General features: G+C 34.5%; 1 protein-coding gene across 1 annotated transcript in view; it reads right to left on the bottom strand.

Annotated features, from left to right (window-relative positions):
* Positions 1-8,150: 8,150 nt before the first annotated feature.
* The window catches only part of LOC140663115 (uncharacterized), a 29,982-nt gene continuing 20,662 nt past the window's right edge, over positions 8,151-17,470 (bottom strand). Inside the window, exon 5 of the mRNA XM_072887026.1 lies at positions 8,151-12,919. Within this exon, the coding sequence (XP_072743127.1) occupies positions 11,996-12,919 (924 nt within the window). The 3' untranslated portion in view covers positions 8,151-11,995. The remainder of the gene's footprint in view (positions 12,920-17,470) is intronic.

Raw genomic sequence — 17,470 nt, 5'->3', positions numbered from 1 at the left:
GTATGTAATACATGCGTTTATAATTATATACGTAGCAGAGAAAATAAAAAAATTTTTAATTCGCCAAATGTAGAAGAGAATATATATAAAAATGAGAAGTATAATATATATATATATATATATATATACATCCGCTGCTTTCGACGTTCGATTGAAATTACTGAATATGCATGTTCCCAAGCTGGAACTTGCGATGAGATTCATAGAACTTTTGCGAATTCTCGTCAGACTTGTGTACGAGTTCGCTGATTGACTATTTTGAGGGTCAGTCTATAAGAGAATATTAACTACGCGAGTTTAAACAAAGGGGATTTATTGGAGCTTTGGTTGCCTATGTAAATGTAATTATTCGACTGGAAGTTATTGAAGTTTCCAGATGTAATTGAACCGGGATTTGAGAGCCTTAAATATAAAAGAGAAAGGGAATCGAGAGACTATAAAAAGAAATGTATTGCACGAATTAAAATGATGAAGATTGACTGCCAACATAATCTCTCAAACGCAATCATATCGATCACGCTCTTTTTTTCTCTTATTTTCTTTATTCGATTCTTTGTTATTATCTGCTCGATATAATCTTTCATCGAAAAGCACAAGACTTTATCTTTAATATGTCATTTGTAAGATAAAGTTTTGTACTTTTTTAAGTCAACTGTATTGCGAAAAGCCGCTTAGTCAGAGTTAATTTGTGATCTTTTGTTATTTCGAACGACACAGCGATGATCGTGCAATTTCTGTTATTACCGTCTCATATTCGATGACGCTGCAAAATGTCAAATCTAATAATAAGGTACAAAATGTTCGCTGACACGAGAACCAAGATATCGTTCACGTATGTATCGAACAATGAGCGCGACGAAAATCTGACAATAATCCGAGAATATGGCTGTTCTTATCCGAAATTGGACCATTGACTGGCCGAAAACGAGAAAACATATCGAGCAATGAACAATGTTATATACATATAAAAATCGTCAAGTAGAACGATCGAAATATGAGAAAATTATTCGTCGAGAAGGTAAAATTTTGATGGTCAGTGGCTCGGTTCTCTGTGTTGAGCGAAGCACGTATATATTCTCTTCCGCGATGACATTTAACGACGATACGGTATGTAATTAAAGGACGAATAAATTCAAAGCGAGACGTATTCCGAGTCTCTTTTGTTGCGAAGGAAGCGAGTTATATTTTCTCAAGATTTCATACTCGGAGCGAGCTCGTATTGCGTCCCTTTGCGTATCCGCGACGGAATGTCATCGTGAGAAATGAGAGAAGTCTCTGCTGATGGGGATCCTCGGATTCCGCGCGAGCTTGTCCCTTTGTTTTCGCCAGATTATATGTCACCGTACCTTTCTACCCATGTCTTATGTTAGACGATCCCAAAGGTTTGCTTTTTTTATCCCTTTTCACCTACAACCCTTGAAAGTAACCCGTAATGCTACCCCTTGTCGAAGGAAAGGTCTCCCATCTCGCCGTCAACACGATCGGATATAGCTAATTTTAGCCTGCTTAAATTAAATTTGTATGTAAAATTACGCGGATCATTTATTTCAGGCCATTATATTTAGAGAGATAATTTTACATAATTCACGAGTTATATATAAATATGAAAAATTGCGATTAAAATTATAAAATATCGCTATAATTCAAAGAAAAAAGTTTAAAAATACTAGTTTAAAAAATTAGTGAGAAAGTATTTGTCGAGTGTTTTGTGAGAATTTATAAGTTTAATAATTCTATCTTAATTCTTAAAATTTTTGGAAACAACTTCTTTATCGTCTCTTATCGAAACTTTTGTGTTTTGTGATATCTTTTATAATCAAACAGTGTTCTATAGCTAAAATTCCGGTGGAGAAAGCTGTGAACCGTGACTAACGCGAGTAATTAAATGTTTAAATACTGTTGTAAATTGCGTGGAAACTTTCCGTGGCCAGAACGAATGTGTAGTGTAATATTAATTTACAATCAGAATGGAACTACTGTGTGTAAAATGGATAAATAGATGATACGATAATTACTAATGGAAACATGGTCGACAGGATATTTAATCAATTTAAATCCATTAACATTTTATACTATACTATACTCCCTCTCTCCCTCTTTCTCTCTCTCTCTCTCACACACACACACATACACACACATTTTAACCCACGACATTTAGCAGCATAACGTGCTGCTGTATAATTAAGAGAGATTATTGTTACATCATATAAAACACAGAGATGCGTACGCGTAAATTATTTTATTAACTATTTTCCATTGAAATTAATTTTTAATATAATTTATTATATTATTATATTATTTTATTATATTATTATATTATTTTATTATATTATTATATTACATAATATAATAAGTTATATTAAAAAATTAATTTCTATGGAAAATAATTAATAAGATAATGTACGCGTCTCTGTGCTTTATACGATAAAACAATATAATCTCTGTTTTAACACACAGAAGATTATCTTCGTAATATTACGGCTATGCGAGAATTTATTAATATATGCAAAAATCGGATAAGTAATTTTAAAGTTTCTTCATTGTCTCTTCTTCGTTAATTATTCAAGTCATTAGCCAGTCAGTCGCCAAATGGTATTTAATTCTGTTCAAAGCTCTTTATTATTAATCCCTTAATTCAGCCTTTTTACAAGAGAATTTTATTTCTAGTCTGCCGTTGAATAAAAACTGGTATAAAAAATGCTTATTCAGAGAATACAATGGAATGTTTTGTAAGGTCTATCAGTTGTGTTAAATATGTACACAGGGGTTAAACTTTGAAAATGTTTTTCGACACAATACATTGGACGGTAAAAAACTGACGGAAGCGATCAATGCACAGCGTTATCTGAAGCTTCTTTTCAGCGGGGGTGGACTATAACTTACTCATCTCTCCGTGGCATATTGCATAAAACCAGTTCGTATGCCTTGTCGTTACAATATCCCGCTATATCCCGCATTCTCGCCCGTAAACTTTTAACAAGATATAAAGGATGCCAGTAGGTCTTGAAAGATGGATCTCGTCTTCGCGCGACTCAGAAACGACGGCATAATTCTGTTCATTCGCAGTCCCCTTCGTCCGCCCAGGGGCGAATTGTCATCCGCCAAGCAATTTACGGGCTAGAAGTTCACGCGTCGTAACTTCTAACGTGTCAGGATCAGAGCAATACGAGCTTACTCCGCTGCTTCGAAAGAATCGAAATTCTCGAGCCTCTTCTCGATAAAATCCAATTCTTTTCTTTCATAGAAAAAAATTATATAATTATATAATTATATAATTATATGTATAATATTATATAATTATACTATAATATATATTATATAATTACACACACACACATGCAAATAATTTTTAAATAGAACGATAAAGTAGGAATGCAATAAAATGAGATATTTTTGGAATAAGCAATAAACTTATTGTGTTTTAGAAATAATATAATTATTGTAGTGTTCTCTAATTCTAAGAAGGAACAGTTGCCAAAGCAGATAAGAATCTTCGCTTTAAAATTGTCCGCAACTTAATTAAGAGTCTCTGCCGGAAGCAATGGAGCTGTCTGATGAAATTCAGAGCCCGTGGCTAACGAGCTAACGTAACGACTTGACGATTAAATGAAATAGTTTCAGTAAAAGGAGCACAAGCCACGTATACAAGTTTTACATTCTCCAAATTTTCATTTAGATTGTAAAGTGCAAAGTACGCAAAAACTTTAATATTTTTCAGCACTTGGCGAAAAATCTATTTTAGTTTGATCTATTTAGTTCGGTTGTAGAATATCTGACAAAGTAGTGAATAATCTTTTCCGGATTCTCTACATAAAACATATATATATAATCGACCTTTTTTCATCTAAATTCTACTCCAACGTTGCTTTCTTTAAAGTTGGAGTGCTGTACTTAAAGCTCTACTAGTAGAGCTAAGGTTAATGAGACCAACGGCCGAATGACGTCGAAAGAGCCTAAATACAGCGCAATGTGCGAGCACAGTACAATGAGTTGCGTCTCAAAGTTGGGGTTTACAAATTGAACACTTGACATAAAAAAATCTAGCATAGAAAATTATCTTGCGTTAAAAAGGTTTCGTACGCTCGAGATTAAGCGATGAATCGTGAGCATTATTTATGAAGCCACAAAGTATCCACTTATTGTTGGATGTGATGGACTTTAATATTTATAGCCGAAAGCAGAGTGTATCCACGACGTCTAAAACAATTGTATCTTCAATATCTTACATTAGAGAAGTAGCAGAGAAGTAGCACAGATTTAACTTCCAACTTTATATTCTGTGGACAAGACTGAAGGTTAAGTATTTCGTGCATCGTAACCCGGGAATTTACGTCCTCGGTGCGCGAAGTGGCCATCACCTCGTCTCGTTGTCTTTTTACCGATCGTAAGAAAGAGCGAACTGGAGCTGTCGTTGAGAACAGCTCTACTCCTTGGGGTGAATGTGTTGATTTTCGTTGATTTTCGTTTCTTTTTCTTTCTTTCTTTCTTTTTTGGAAATCCTCTTGTCAGCAGCGCCTACGTGTTTCTCTCATATAACGATATGTTCCAACCCCTTTTGAAGGCAAACGCCTTCCTGTTTTTCAGCCAAACGTACAGGTATTTCATGACCGTGAAAATAAAAAAGCATAGAAATTCGCCGCGTGGAAATGGAAAATGCCAGACTAAAAAAATGCGAGCAATTTCTAAACTTTGCGAAAATAAAAGAGAGGATAGAGGTATAAATTTAAAATTGTATGAAATTAAAAATACAGGAAAATTGCATGGAAAAATGAACTAATGTATTTTTAATGTAATTTCTCGAGATAAAACACTATTTAAATTAAAAAAGTTTATATAAAATAAAAAAGAAACTTTCTGTTATGATGATAAATTTACAAAAAGATATTTTTTGACATTACCCGGTAAAAAATTTGTTATGTATAATTATATATGATATATGACCATATAAAATAATATAGAAATATATAAAATTTTATATAAGTTATGTATAATTATATATAATAATATATGACTTATATATATTGTATAATTATATATAATTTTATATTAATGTTGGCTAAATGTCAGTCAACGATAATACGAAATTATGCATGCTATACATAACTATACATAACTTATACAGAATTTTATATATTTCTATATACTTTTATATTGTTATATATAATTATATATAAGAAATTTTTTACCGGGTAATAGTTAATAGCGATTGTAAAATATTTTGTGATATTGTGTAACACTATCGGAAGTGATATAGTTAATCTTTGCGGATGTGAAATGATGTCAAGGTGAGACGTCGTATCCTTGAATCGAATCATCCTCAATAATCTTTAAAAGGAAACCACTTCCCCATCACTACATCGTAAATGTCCGACCTTCATAAATCATATCTATTTCATTGTCAAAAACAGAGCTTGAGATTGTTTCCTTTCATCGTCCCGGCTAACTCGCCTAATTGTATAATATAGCGCGGACTCTCTTCGAATTAAATAGAGTCCACTTTACGGTACAATATTTATTCGTAGCGATACAAATTTTATGAGCCCTATGCTTAATTTAATTTTATTGCTTTTTGACTGCATTGAACGACTTGAATCACGTACAAGATATGCTTTACAATAAGTCATAAGTAGCTATTATGTAATATTTGCATGATTGTAATGATAAGAACTTGGCGTATACATGCAAAGAAAACTTTTATCTAGGTTAAGCTTTTATCTAGATTAAGCTTTAGCTAATAAAATATATTACGAAATCAAAAATATTAAATAATTTTTTAAATTTGTTATCCAAAAATGATATAAAAAGAGAAAAAAAAAATATATAATAATTTTTAAAATATAAATAATAAACAATAGATACATATCTTTTCATATAAGGCTACGAAAAATAATATTACAAATAATATACATATAAATATTAATTAAATAAAGAAAAAGTATTTATTAAATAAAGAAAAAGTTTCTACTAATACATTTCAGTATCCTTTTCTTTTTCGTTGCAGAAGAGTTTGGAAAAAGTTTAATAAAAGTTTCATAAAATGCACGACATTTAACGAAAAAAGTCTTACCTTTCAGAAAACGAAATCTTCTGGGATACCTTCTTTCCAGTCGCTGTTTTGCGTCCTGTCGCAACGAAACTTTTGATAGCTGCTAGCGGATTGTTATCTCATTTCTTCACGAGTCCCTCATCTCGTCTGCGTTCGCCTGCCTCCACCGAGACGCTTCGTTTTATTTTCCTTATTTCCTTTAGCTGCAAACCACAACAATGAAATAGTTGTCCTAGTTTCCTTTGTTTGAGAACGGTGAGAAAAGGCAAACAGTCTTAAGTGGAACGTGCCGATGCTGATTTTGTTAAGCCCACACATTTTGTGAGCTCTCGATCCTTCCAGGGTCACGTGCGATTCGAAACATCTGTGATGATCTTACGGCTGATACATCTGTTAAAGAACTAAAAAAACTTTCAAGTAACTGTAGAAAAATCGATCATCCCTCTGGGACATTTTTCTTTTTATTTTTGTCAATTAATAACAAATTCAACTTTCGCAATAATTAACAAAATTTCTGAAGTACGTATATACAAAATTAATAAAACGATTATTAAGCAACTTAAGATATAAAGTAAATTAAGGATTATAAGTTACTGCGTTCCAATGTTTTATTATTTATTTCGTTATAAAGTTAAGTTATAAAATTCTTAAAGCTTTACTCAGCGAGGAGAAATTTTCTCGAGAATGTTAACTCTAATGATAATCACACAACGTGTTACCGCCAGCCTGTGTTATCTTCCCCAAGCACGGAATGTGAAATATTCGTTAAATTTCTGCGAGATAAATAGATAAAAGTCTTCAGATGAAACGGCTCCAAGCGCTAACGCCAGCCGAATGAGAAAACTTTAAGTTTAAATTTTAATTAAGACAAAAATTTAGAGAAAAAAGTACATTTTTTTTTTCAATTTCTCGCTAACGTAATCCATTTAAGAAAACAGATAAAATTAAATGTTTAAATTAAAAATAAACTAAATAAACAAAATAATATCAATACAATATAATAAATATTTTTTTATTGTCTTCTCATACTTTAATACTCACGAACATTTCTGTTTCACGTGTTTCATAGAATCGTAATCGCTGAATCGCGCGGAAGTAACGAGCGTTTCTCAGGCAGCAAAAACACGCCTCGGTTAACTACAGTTTTGTTTGCTGCATACAATGATACATTGGAAAGATATCTCACAATAAAAGTTAAAAGTGTGACAGATTAAAGTTATAGAAGAAAGTACCGTATATTGTATGCATTGTTTAAATACATATGTTGACGTTTCGTCGATAATATTGACAGGTCGTATTAAACACAGTTGAGGCGTCTGTTTCCTTTGCGCTCAAATAGTTTAGTAAGGTAATCCAGGCGTCGACGTCCAATCGATATCGAAATATCATGCCAAGTGTAATACGGAATGATAGTTCAATTGTGATAGTTTTCTCAGTTAAGCCTCGTTACACAACTTGGTCAACTAGAATATAAAATTCAGCGCAAACAGTTTGGTGTCAATACATTACAAACAAGTTTGAACTGTTAGAAATAAACGAGTTATCAAAAGATAAGATAAAACAGTGACTATATTAAATACAGTAAACGTAAAAAGGTTTATTTCTGAATTTTAAAGTTTGGAAAATTGGATGGAAAAGAGAGCGCCTTTCGCGAATAAAACGGCCCTACTTCGTCTCTTTAAAAATCCAGAGGCTTAAGGATAACGAGTCTCATAATCATTGTACGATAGGCGTAGTGCGGTCTGCCAGGATATTTCGAAATTGGGAGCTTTCAGGAAAATTTCCGGTTAACGGAAGAGCCTTCGTGGACCGCTGGGGTTCCTCCACGAAGACTGTGCATTACTGTTTATTGCTGCGCCGCACTTTATCGCGAATAACGATAGGACAATTTTCCCCAGCTGTTCATGAAAGCGCACAGACACGTTATCTCTGGCGTGTCATTTCGCGTCCTTTGGAAATAATAACGGAGATAGAATAATCCGGAGATGGAATTAATCTATTAGCGACTGAGTTTGAAAAATTGTCGCAATGGCAACGCGCAAGGGAGAAACTTTTCTCCATTAAATTTAGAAAGAAATATTCTTTAAGAAATAAAGGCCTTTATTCAGACATTGTTTGAAATATTTATTGTAAAAAAAGTCATAACATATTCATAAACTTATACTGCCCTACAAAATTTAATATACAAGTTGCACACTTACAAAACTTACTACAAAAATTACTCAAATAGTTCGAACTAACGCATACAATTGTACAGAATTGTAGGAAATAAAAATTGATAATTAATATAAGTATATCGATTAGTCGGAGTTTTACGTTTATAATTACTTCATATAATAAATATAAAGTAATATAATATTATCTCTGAAATATGATATGATTATATATATAAATAAAATTAATGTCTAAAACACAGCTTATAGTATGATATATAGATGCGTCAATATTAATTCATGTAATAAAAACATTCTTATTCCAAATCTCGCTTATTCGGTCGTTCTGGGTAAATCGAGGTTCTCTTGAATCATTCATGCTATCATATCAAAGCCTAGCATTAATCTCATTCGTACGTGATGCTTTGATATAGTATCCTTCTTGAAAACTTTGTATATAAGGATAAGAAAAAATAAGAAACTAATTACACATAAAACCATCTAATATATTCAACAAATCTCAAGTGTAATACCAGAAATATTTCTATCATTACTGTATAATTAAAATTATTTGGCAACATCTATATTTAAAACAAATGTACGTTATCGCTTGTCAAAAGAGAAATTTAACAACATAAAATCTAACGCATTATTTTTCTATTTTGCTTCGTTTTTGTGCAAAAAAATGCATATATAAGTTTTACATCTTAACATTTATCGGACTTATCGGACATCTATGAAAAATACACACATTCTTAGAATTCTTTTGATTGGAACAGTCTGAATCGTCGAAAGTTTCAAGTAAGAACATTCTATTAGAATGCATTTCAAAATGTGAAGTCACGAAATTAATGTTATCTATAAATAGTTTTTACTAATCTTTATATTATATTGTATAGTCTTAAATTTAAAGCTTATATATTTGGTCTGAAGATGACTACATATATATAATATTTATATCTCATTAATCTACGTTTTATTACTGACTAATTAGAAGGTCCCCTTGTTAATGAATTTCGATCTGAAGGAGCTAACTATATTCAAAAAATCTGATTAATAGCCAAATAATACACATGTTTCTTTCTCAAGGTAGTACATATTTTATTTTACAACAGTATATAATCTCATAATTATCAATGATCGGTTTAAGACAACAACGTGTTAATTACCGTAAGCATGTTTCCCCTTAATGTTGACAGTCCTTTAATTGGTGCAATTATGTCAAGGCCAAATTAAAGTAATATACATTAACGAAGGGATTCACAATCTCAGTTTTACATATATAAATATATATAAATGCGCATGAGAATTTTACAGCTTCCTTTATTATAAATTATTTTCTCCGTGTTGCTCGAAATTAAGCATGCTTACTTCTTTTTCTTTTTATATGATAATTTTTTAGTTGCAATCTTAATTAAACTGTCAGAAAGAGAGAGAGAGAGAGAGAGAGAGAGAGAGAGAGAGAAAAAGAGTCTTTAATAAATTGAGAAACGTCCACATTGAGCCTATTATATTTTTTATTCTCCTTTTAACTCTCTTTTAGCGTGACTTTCAGATTGAAAGGAGATAATATTCATATCGGTTTAAGTGACATCATCTTCTTACTTTCGTAGGTTCTATAAACACTTGTACGACTATTAATCTTGCTAATAACCTTCTAGCACCGAACGCAGATCTTGTTTCATATATTCTCCGATATCGAAGAAACTAGATCTAAGTAACCTTATTAAGAGTGAAATACTCGTCTTATCTCGACAGATAAAAATATGTAGGCTCTCCGAAAATATCTGACAATATAATTCCCGCGCATATACATATATATGTACGAGTATGTACGTATGCGTGCATCACATATCGTGTAAATCTATCATTTATTCAAAATATGTCATTATATTTCGTTTATATATTATAACTCGGATATTCATGGATATGACGGCAAGTATTAGTTTCTCTATTGCGTACGATGGTTTTAGAATAGGTATATATGGTTTGAACGCTTTTTGTACTTTACGATAGCATTAAATGACGGAGAATTATGATATTCCCGCTAAATCGAAAGACAGAATCATAAACGTATTGAACAACAACAATGAGATTTTAATGGCTGTTACGCGTTAACGTAAACATGCGCTCGTAACAGGTGCGAAATACGCATTTTGCAAATTAATGGCTGCAAAGAGCGATTAACGAGCACACTTTACGTTAAACTATTCGACAGCGTTTAAATCAATAAGCTCTGTTGAATACGATGTTTAACACGTTGATTGCCGAATACGAAGTTAATTCGACTTGATTTTTTAAAGGAGAAAATATCAAATTTTATCATGAGTTTTGATGAAAAATAATTATATATACAAATAGTAATTATATATGTAACTATACATAAATAGCATATTAAAATAGCTGATATACACGTTGATATGATGGTCGGGGACAAAGTTATCTAATTGTACAGCGACAATCAACGTATTAATTGTGTGAACTAATTGCTGCGTTTAATGATTCTATATTAGAGTGACAGACTATTCCTGACGAGTAAAAATTTTTAAATAATCCCTGAGCATATGTCGTTTCTTTCGTCGTGTTGATGCTCGATGACGTTGACAAGTTTCGTAAATCGAACGAACGAAGCGCGCCATTGCGCGATTTATGCTGCTTCGTGTGCAGACAATTTGTGAGAGCCTGTATATACATACGTTTACGAGTAGAGAAAGTGTGTATACGAGATCTCCGAGAAGAATAGAGTAATCTCAACGGTTTGTTCCTACGTGGATTACATTTCGAGGAGGAAGAGAGTAAGAGAGAGAAAGGGAGGAGATCTCCGCCTATAATTATGCCTACAACCATAAAGACAGAGAGCAAGAGAGAGACAGGAATAAAAAAAAAAAAAAAAAAAAATTGGTCGATCAATTTTTAAAGCTCCTTTTTCTAGGATTAATTATACTCTGCTCGTTAGACTTTGCGAATTAAACATTCCGGGCTGCTTCAAGATAAAACGATTTCGTACGCAATAATTCCGCGCACGTATTTAATCGTTATGGAACAGTTATACTCGCGGCTATGTCCCTTAGAATTATACGATTTCATTATTCGAGACGCAGAATTGTCGAAAATATATACGGTTAACGAATCGTCGAGTAACGAACGGAAATTTAACGGCCTTTTCCCGCCGAATCCATCTCCATCATGTATCATTCATGAGGCGAGCCGTATCGAAGCGCGGTAGGTGGTTTCATTACCAGCCCTTCAGCGAAAAAAAATACAACAAAAATAAAAAAAGAGAAAAATAGAGAAAAAGTACAACGGAAAACGCCCTTCGTCGTTCGCGTTTCTATTGCGTGTCGGAATCAGCTCGCTTCCAATTTTCACAGGATTTTTAAAGATCCGACGTATATTTTTACACGTGAGAGAATTTTCAGACCCGAAACGACTCTTTGACTCAGACTACAAGACTTCTCTTTCGCGAAGCGAGCCCGAAATCGACGTTTATCAAAGAGGAAATGAGGGAAACCGTAACATCCTGTTGAAGAAGACGATAGCTAGCGCACCCTACTTTGATAAGGATTTTTGGTAGGAGTTTGCAACTAATATATTTGAAGGTCGATGCTCTTTTTCAGAAAAACTTATAAAAAATATAAAAAAATATAGATGATAAAGCTGTCAAGAGAGACTAAGCGAATAGCCAAAGGAATTTTCACAGCCGTATTTCGTCCAAAATAGATCCCGGGACTGGAGACCGTTGTAAGAGAACGTTAATGGCGTTATTTCCTCGGTCCCGAAGGTTGTAGTCCACGGGTTAAACGCACGTCGCTTTGTATCCGAGAACGACGTCGGGCGTCTTGCTGCAAGACGGACGATCAAAGTGATGCACGGAGCTGTTCCTTTCTATGATCGCGCTACATCTCGCGAGACTGTCTTGCCGGCTGTCAAGCGAGTTGTTGACGCTGCTGCGGAAGTCCCTGGGCGACAAGGATCTCCCCAGAGTCTCGATCTTGTCGACATTACTCACGCTCAACCGTCGGTCCCGTTGCAACGAATTCCTACCGTACGCATCCTCGTATCTTTCCAGAAAGTTGCACACGCTAACGCGTCTCTCCCGCAGCAAGGATTTACCGGACGGAAACGTGGGTCTCGCCAGAACGTCCGTCCTGTCAAAGTGACAGACGCTGTTGCCGCGATCGCGCTGCAGCGTCGGCCTTGCCAGAACGTCCGTCCGGTCGAAGTGACAGATGCTCATACCACGATCTCGCTGCAGCGTGGGCCTTGCCAGAACATCCGTCCTGTCGAAGTGACAGATGCTCATGCCACGATCCCGCTGTAGCGCCGGTCTCGCCAAAACGTCCGTCCGATCGAACTGACAGATACTCATGCCACGATCCCGCTGCAACGCCGGCCTCGCCAGAACGTCCATACGGTCGAACTGATAAACGCTGGGTCGTCGATCGCGTTGCACCAGCCGCGACGTCTCACCTATGGATCGGAGGGTCCTCAGAGTGTCATCGTCGCGTTCCTCTTCATCCGCGCACTCCGCGTGCACCAACGATTGCAGATCGAACGCACTTTTGGCGCGTCGAGGCGTCTCGTGGCTGGTCAGTAGCAACGACGTACTCGAACCCACGAACACGCTGTTCTGTCGCAGCCTCGTGACTGGTCCACCTGTCGAGACGCAGCTCACCGGATGCTCCATACAATGGATATTGAATTTCGAGTAGCTCCGATGCTGCGAACAAAATCCCGGGCGAATCCTGACTCTCGTGATCTTACTGACAGAGATATGTGGCTTGTGATATCGTTATTTATAGCGAGTTATATTTAGAGCATGAGAGAACCTGATGAGAATGCAATATATGTGAACGCGATATGTATGTGTATTACGTATAGATTAAAATTCTTATCGTAAATGATTTTAAGAACGTTTCAATATGTTATAGTAGTTCTAGATTCTTTAATGACTTACTCTCTGAAATTAAATCAGTGAAAATATCACTGAGATTAAAGTAGTGACAACATTTCAGGGAAAATCAATGATTTTCAATGAAAATATTGTTTGCTTTCCCATGAAATATTTCACTGATATGACAATAATAACTACTACTAATCCATTCTTATCTTAATGAGATTTTAACGTTCTCAATGTTATATTTTTATAACGGAAACCTTTTGATCTCAATGATAATACTAATTTCATTTGAAAAATGTAAATTAATGATACAACGATGAAAATATTACCAATAATTAAAAAAATAAAGAAAAAAAATATTTTTATAATTAAATTATATAGATATCGTAATTACACTGTTAAATGCCATAATTCATAATTCATAATTATATTATATGGACGAAGCAGCTATAAATTCTGCTAAATTCGCATATTTCTTGTTTAAATATTAAAAATTGTAAATTTCTTTTCCGAGCACATTCTTTCAAATGATTTATGCGTACATCCATAGTTATAATTGGCTCCGAGTGAACCCGGCAGTGACATTCCCGTAGACCGTAGAGATATCTGGATAGGAATGTATAGCGAATTACACGGCCGAGGTTGTCTCTCGGTGAAAATGTATTGGGCGGATGTGACCCGGAAGTACATGTAGGTACATGTACCGGACGCGTTGACATGATTTTCTAGCTGACGTGGCGCGCACCTATTTAACGTTCGTGACAGTATTGTTGTGATAACTAGAGGAATTTGTGTAAAACCCCGTGCTGGCTAGCACTGCGGTTAATATCATTCCTTTGTAAATGAGATTTGCTCGCGAAACACCGTCAAAAGAATTTAAGTTTCGACACGCGACAAGACTAAAATAGGTTAACGTCATTCTATCGAATTCTATTATAATTCACGAGGAAAGGAGATTGCTTTACAAGATTTCCTCGAGGGACGCAAATAGGGAAACTCATGAGTTCGGATCTGCGCTATCGTTCTATGGCGGATCTCGCCTATGCAGCTCAACCGGAAATTCTCGTATGCAACGCGAGTATGTTATTCCAGACGCTACGTAAGTCGGTATCGCGTCGCGTTTTATGAGAAAGAGGCTCTGCATCTTCCCAGATTACGGGACGGTGAAGGAGCAAGAATGATGCCGCATTTACATGTATTATGCAAAAGCGGGTGGAAACTTCGCGATACTCCAGTCAATTTAAGATCTTATGCCTTCAAAGTAATTCGATGCACAGGGCGTGTTGAGCAAACAAAATTAAATATGCCGATATAATGTCAAACTATGACGACAGCACTCTCTTAAACTGAATCAGTAAACATCACTGATTAAAGCGAACAAGATTTCGAAGATCAGCGAGTATTTCACTGATTTTTAGTGGAAATACTTATACTCTTTGCACACTCCTTCGTCATATGTCTCACTTGTAACAGTGAGATTTCACTGAAAAATCAGAAATAATTGTATATACTTGCAAAATGTAATTTTTTAAAACTTTTTCTATTTACTTTATTGCTATTTTTTGTGAGAGCTTCTACACATACTATAGTTATGTAATTACTATTTTTAACTAGATAAATTTGTTTAAAAAATCGAAATTATACATGACATGAGTATTTGTCGTAAAAGTCTTAATATTAATTCATTAGAATTATTTTCAAAAAAAAGATAATTTAAGAATATAAAAATTTTAATTTTTTAAATATATGTATAACGTACATTTTAAAATAATATTTTAATATTATAAGATTTTAAAATATCATCCATCTAAACAGTCATTATCTCTAACTGATACTTTCAATTAGATTTTTTAACTTGCAATGCTAGATTAACTTAGAAATCTAGAAATAAGAGCATCATGATTATTCACTACTTTTTAGCGATAACATACTGATTCCATTTAAGAATAAATCGGGATACTACTGTAAAGATTTTTCTTCATTTCAATGTAATATCTCAATCAATTAAGAAGAATTTTTTTCTAACTATAACTATATCACATTCACATCCGTAGTGGAACTATTCGTTGAAACTAATTACTCAAGTCCCGAGTTACCTATTACTCAAATCCCGAACGGATGCTTGGAATGAATTCTCACGAGTCTAATTATCGGGAAATGTTCAACGAGCGTACGAGATGTACAGATTCGACAATGAAACGCCAAACACATCGAATGCCGTTAAATATCTTCAATTTATATGAGACAGGCCATTTGTCATTCGCGCATAATTTTCGATCATTTTGCTATTCATAGAAGGACCGTACAAAATATTGTTGAATTATGACGCAATCATGTCATTTATTGCAGCCACGTGCCGGAATAAAATGTAGAAAGTTATTTCTCTTCAATCATTTTACGTTTACGATTTACTTCATCGTCTTTTTTACTAGATCCCATCATACAGCACTAAACTTAACAGGAAAGTACCCGTGCGAAATGGATTCGCTTGTACGATCGAAAGTCACTGTGAGCTCTCTGCACGAGCCTATTATCCGCAGCATCCTCATCAATCATGAAAATTGCACGAGACAGCGATATCGCTTAATGCGGTTGCATCGGATTATGGATCTGAGGATGCATCGAGATAATATTTTCTAAATGAAAGATCGTATAATGCATATACATATAGCGTGACACTGCGGTAGCGTTTTGATGGAACGATGTAAGTGCATACACCACGCTGAGAATGACAAATTGCACGTTTCGTATGCAGGCGTATGTAGTGTCTAGGGTATTGCCTCATTATACAAATGCTATCTTGAATATTGCATGTAATATCGTACCATTATTATACAGATCCGAAGACTTGGACATAATTTAATATTGTTTCGACGGATTCAAATTTTGAGATCTAAGGATCACTCTTCAGACGTTTAAAATTAATAACATATTAATTTACCACAAGTATTATAAATGTACATATCTTGGGCGGTAAAGTGTTACACTCTGATAATCCCAAGATAATCCATACGAAATCTCTACAAACATGTGAAGGCTCCGTGAGATTTATGGATATATTCCAAAGTTTACTTGATTGAGATAGGAAGATATTCGTTTGTGCAGCATGGAATATGTATGACAAATGATCGGCCGAGGTGTTAATATGCCAGTCTGTGTGTACACGACACTGAGTTGCCTCTAGAGAGTCTCTGACGGTAGATTGTAATCCCTTGAAAGCTCATCGAGTACACTCGAACAATTTAGAGAGAACAATAGTAAATCCCGTCGTACATCCCAATATCGTAAATGAACTATCAATTTTCCCTCGAGAATATTGAATCGTGTATCCAAAAGTCTCTCGTCGGATTCTCATTTCGAGTTCGAAGTCCAGAATCCCGCGTGAATCATAATCCACGATAATTTCGATAATTCGTCCTGGAATCGGCGATTTCGCCCTTTCGACGAGTCGAGGCAAAGTCTTATTAATCAAAAACATTTAGAACGATAGATTGCAAGCCGGGACAGTTGAGAATCGAGTTATGCGAAGTGTGTACCTCCAGAGAAGTTTTCATCTAGTTTCATTAGAGTACCGGCAATTAATTGGCTTGTGAGCAACACTGGCTTCAATTTTCTATGTCAACAGTATTAATTAAGCGCATTGTTTATCGATAATTTCAATTAAATTTCTCTTACCTTACGCTTTTACCTTTTCACATTTCATGCCGTTGAAATGTCAAAAATTTCAACTGAATGTTTTGTATTTCATATGTATTCGTAAGTTAAAAAATAAGTTTAAATCACGCACACATACCTATTTGCTGTGTGTTTCCTCGATTTTTGTAGATAAATTGATTTTAAGATATGTGATATCTCCGATTTAGTAAAATCGAGGTCGGCTGTTTCTGACATGCCAATACAATCGAACGTTTCCACGATTGAATTACCATAGACGTAGAAATACATATTGGCGAATGGTGATTTCAATCTAAAAATAATTGCTCGGAATTCACGGACACAATTGTTCGAGTAACGTTGTCTATGTGTGTCTCTTTCTCTATCCGTACTTTTACGAACGAAAATTCTCTGTACTATAGCGCAAATATTCAATATATCTTTTACACAAAGCCTCTGGGGTTACTTTATCACCGGAATTATTGTTATACACCAGTACAATTAATTGATGCGAAAAAACATACCATGTATATGTAAATATTTGGTGTATAGAAAAGATAAATCTTATATGGAACAAATGGATATCGCTACAACGAATTTATAATTCAGCCAACACGTAACATGGAATAATCGAGACCTCGTAAACCTCGTCGGGCATTCATTTTGCCGGTCGTTTCCCATTCACGTTATGATTTGTATATTCCGTTGTACAGGTAA

The sequence above is a fragment of the Anoplolepis gracilipes genome, chromosome 2, assembly GCF_047496725.1.
Source record: "Anoplolepis gracilipes chromosome 2, ASM4749672v1, whole genome shotgun sequence".
Lineage (NCBI taxonomy): Eukaryota > Metazoa > Arthropoda > Insecta > Hymenoptera > Formicidae > Anoplolepis > Anoplolepis gracilipes.
This window is presented reverse-complemented; position numbering and strand designations above follow the sequence as displayed.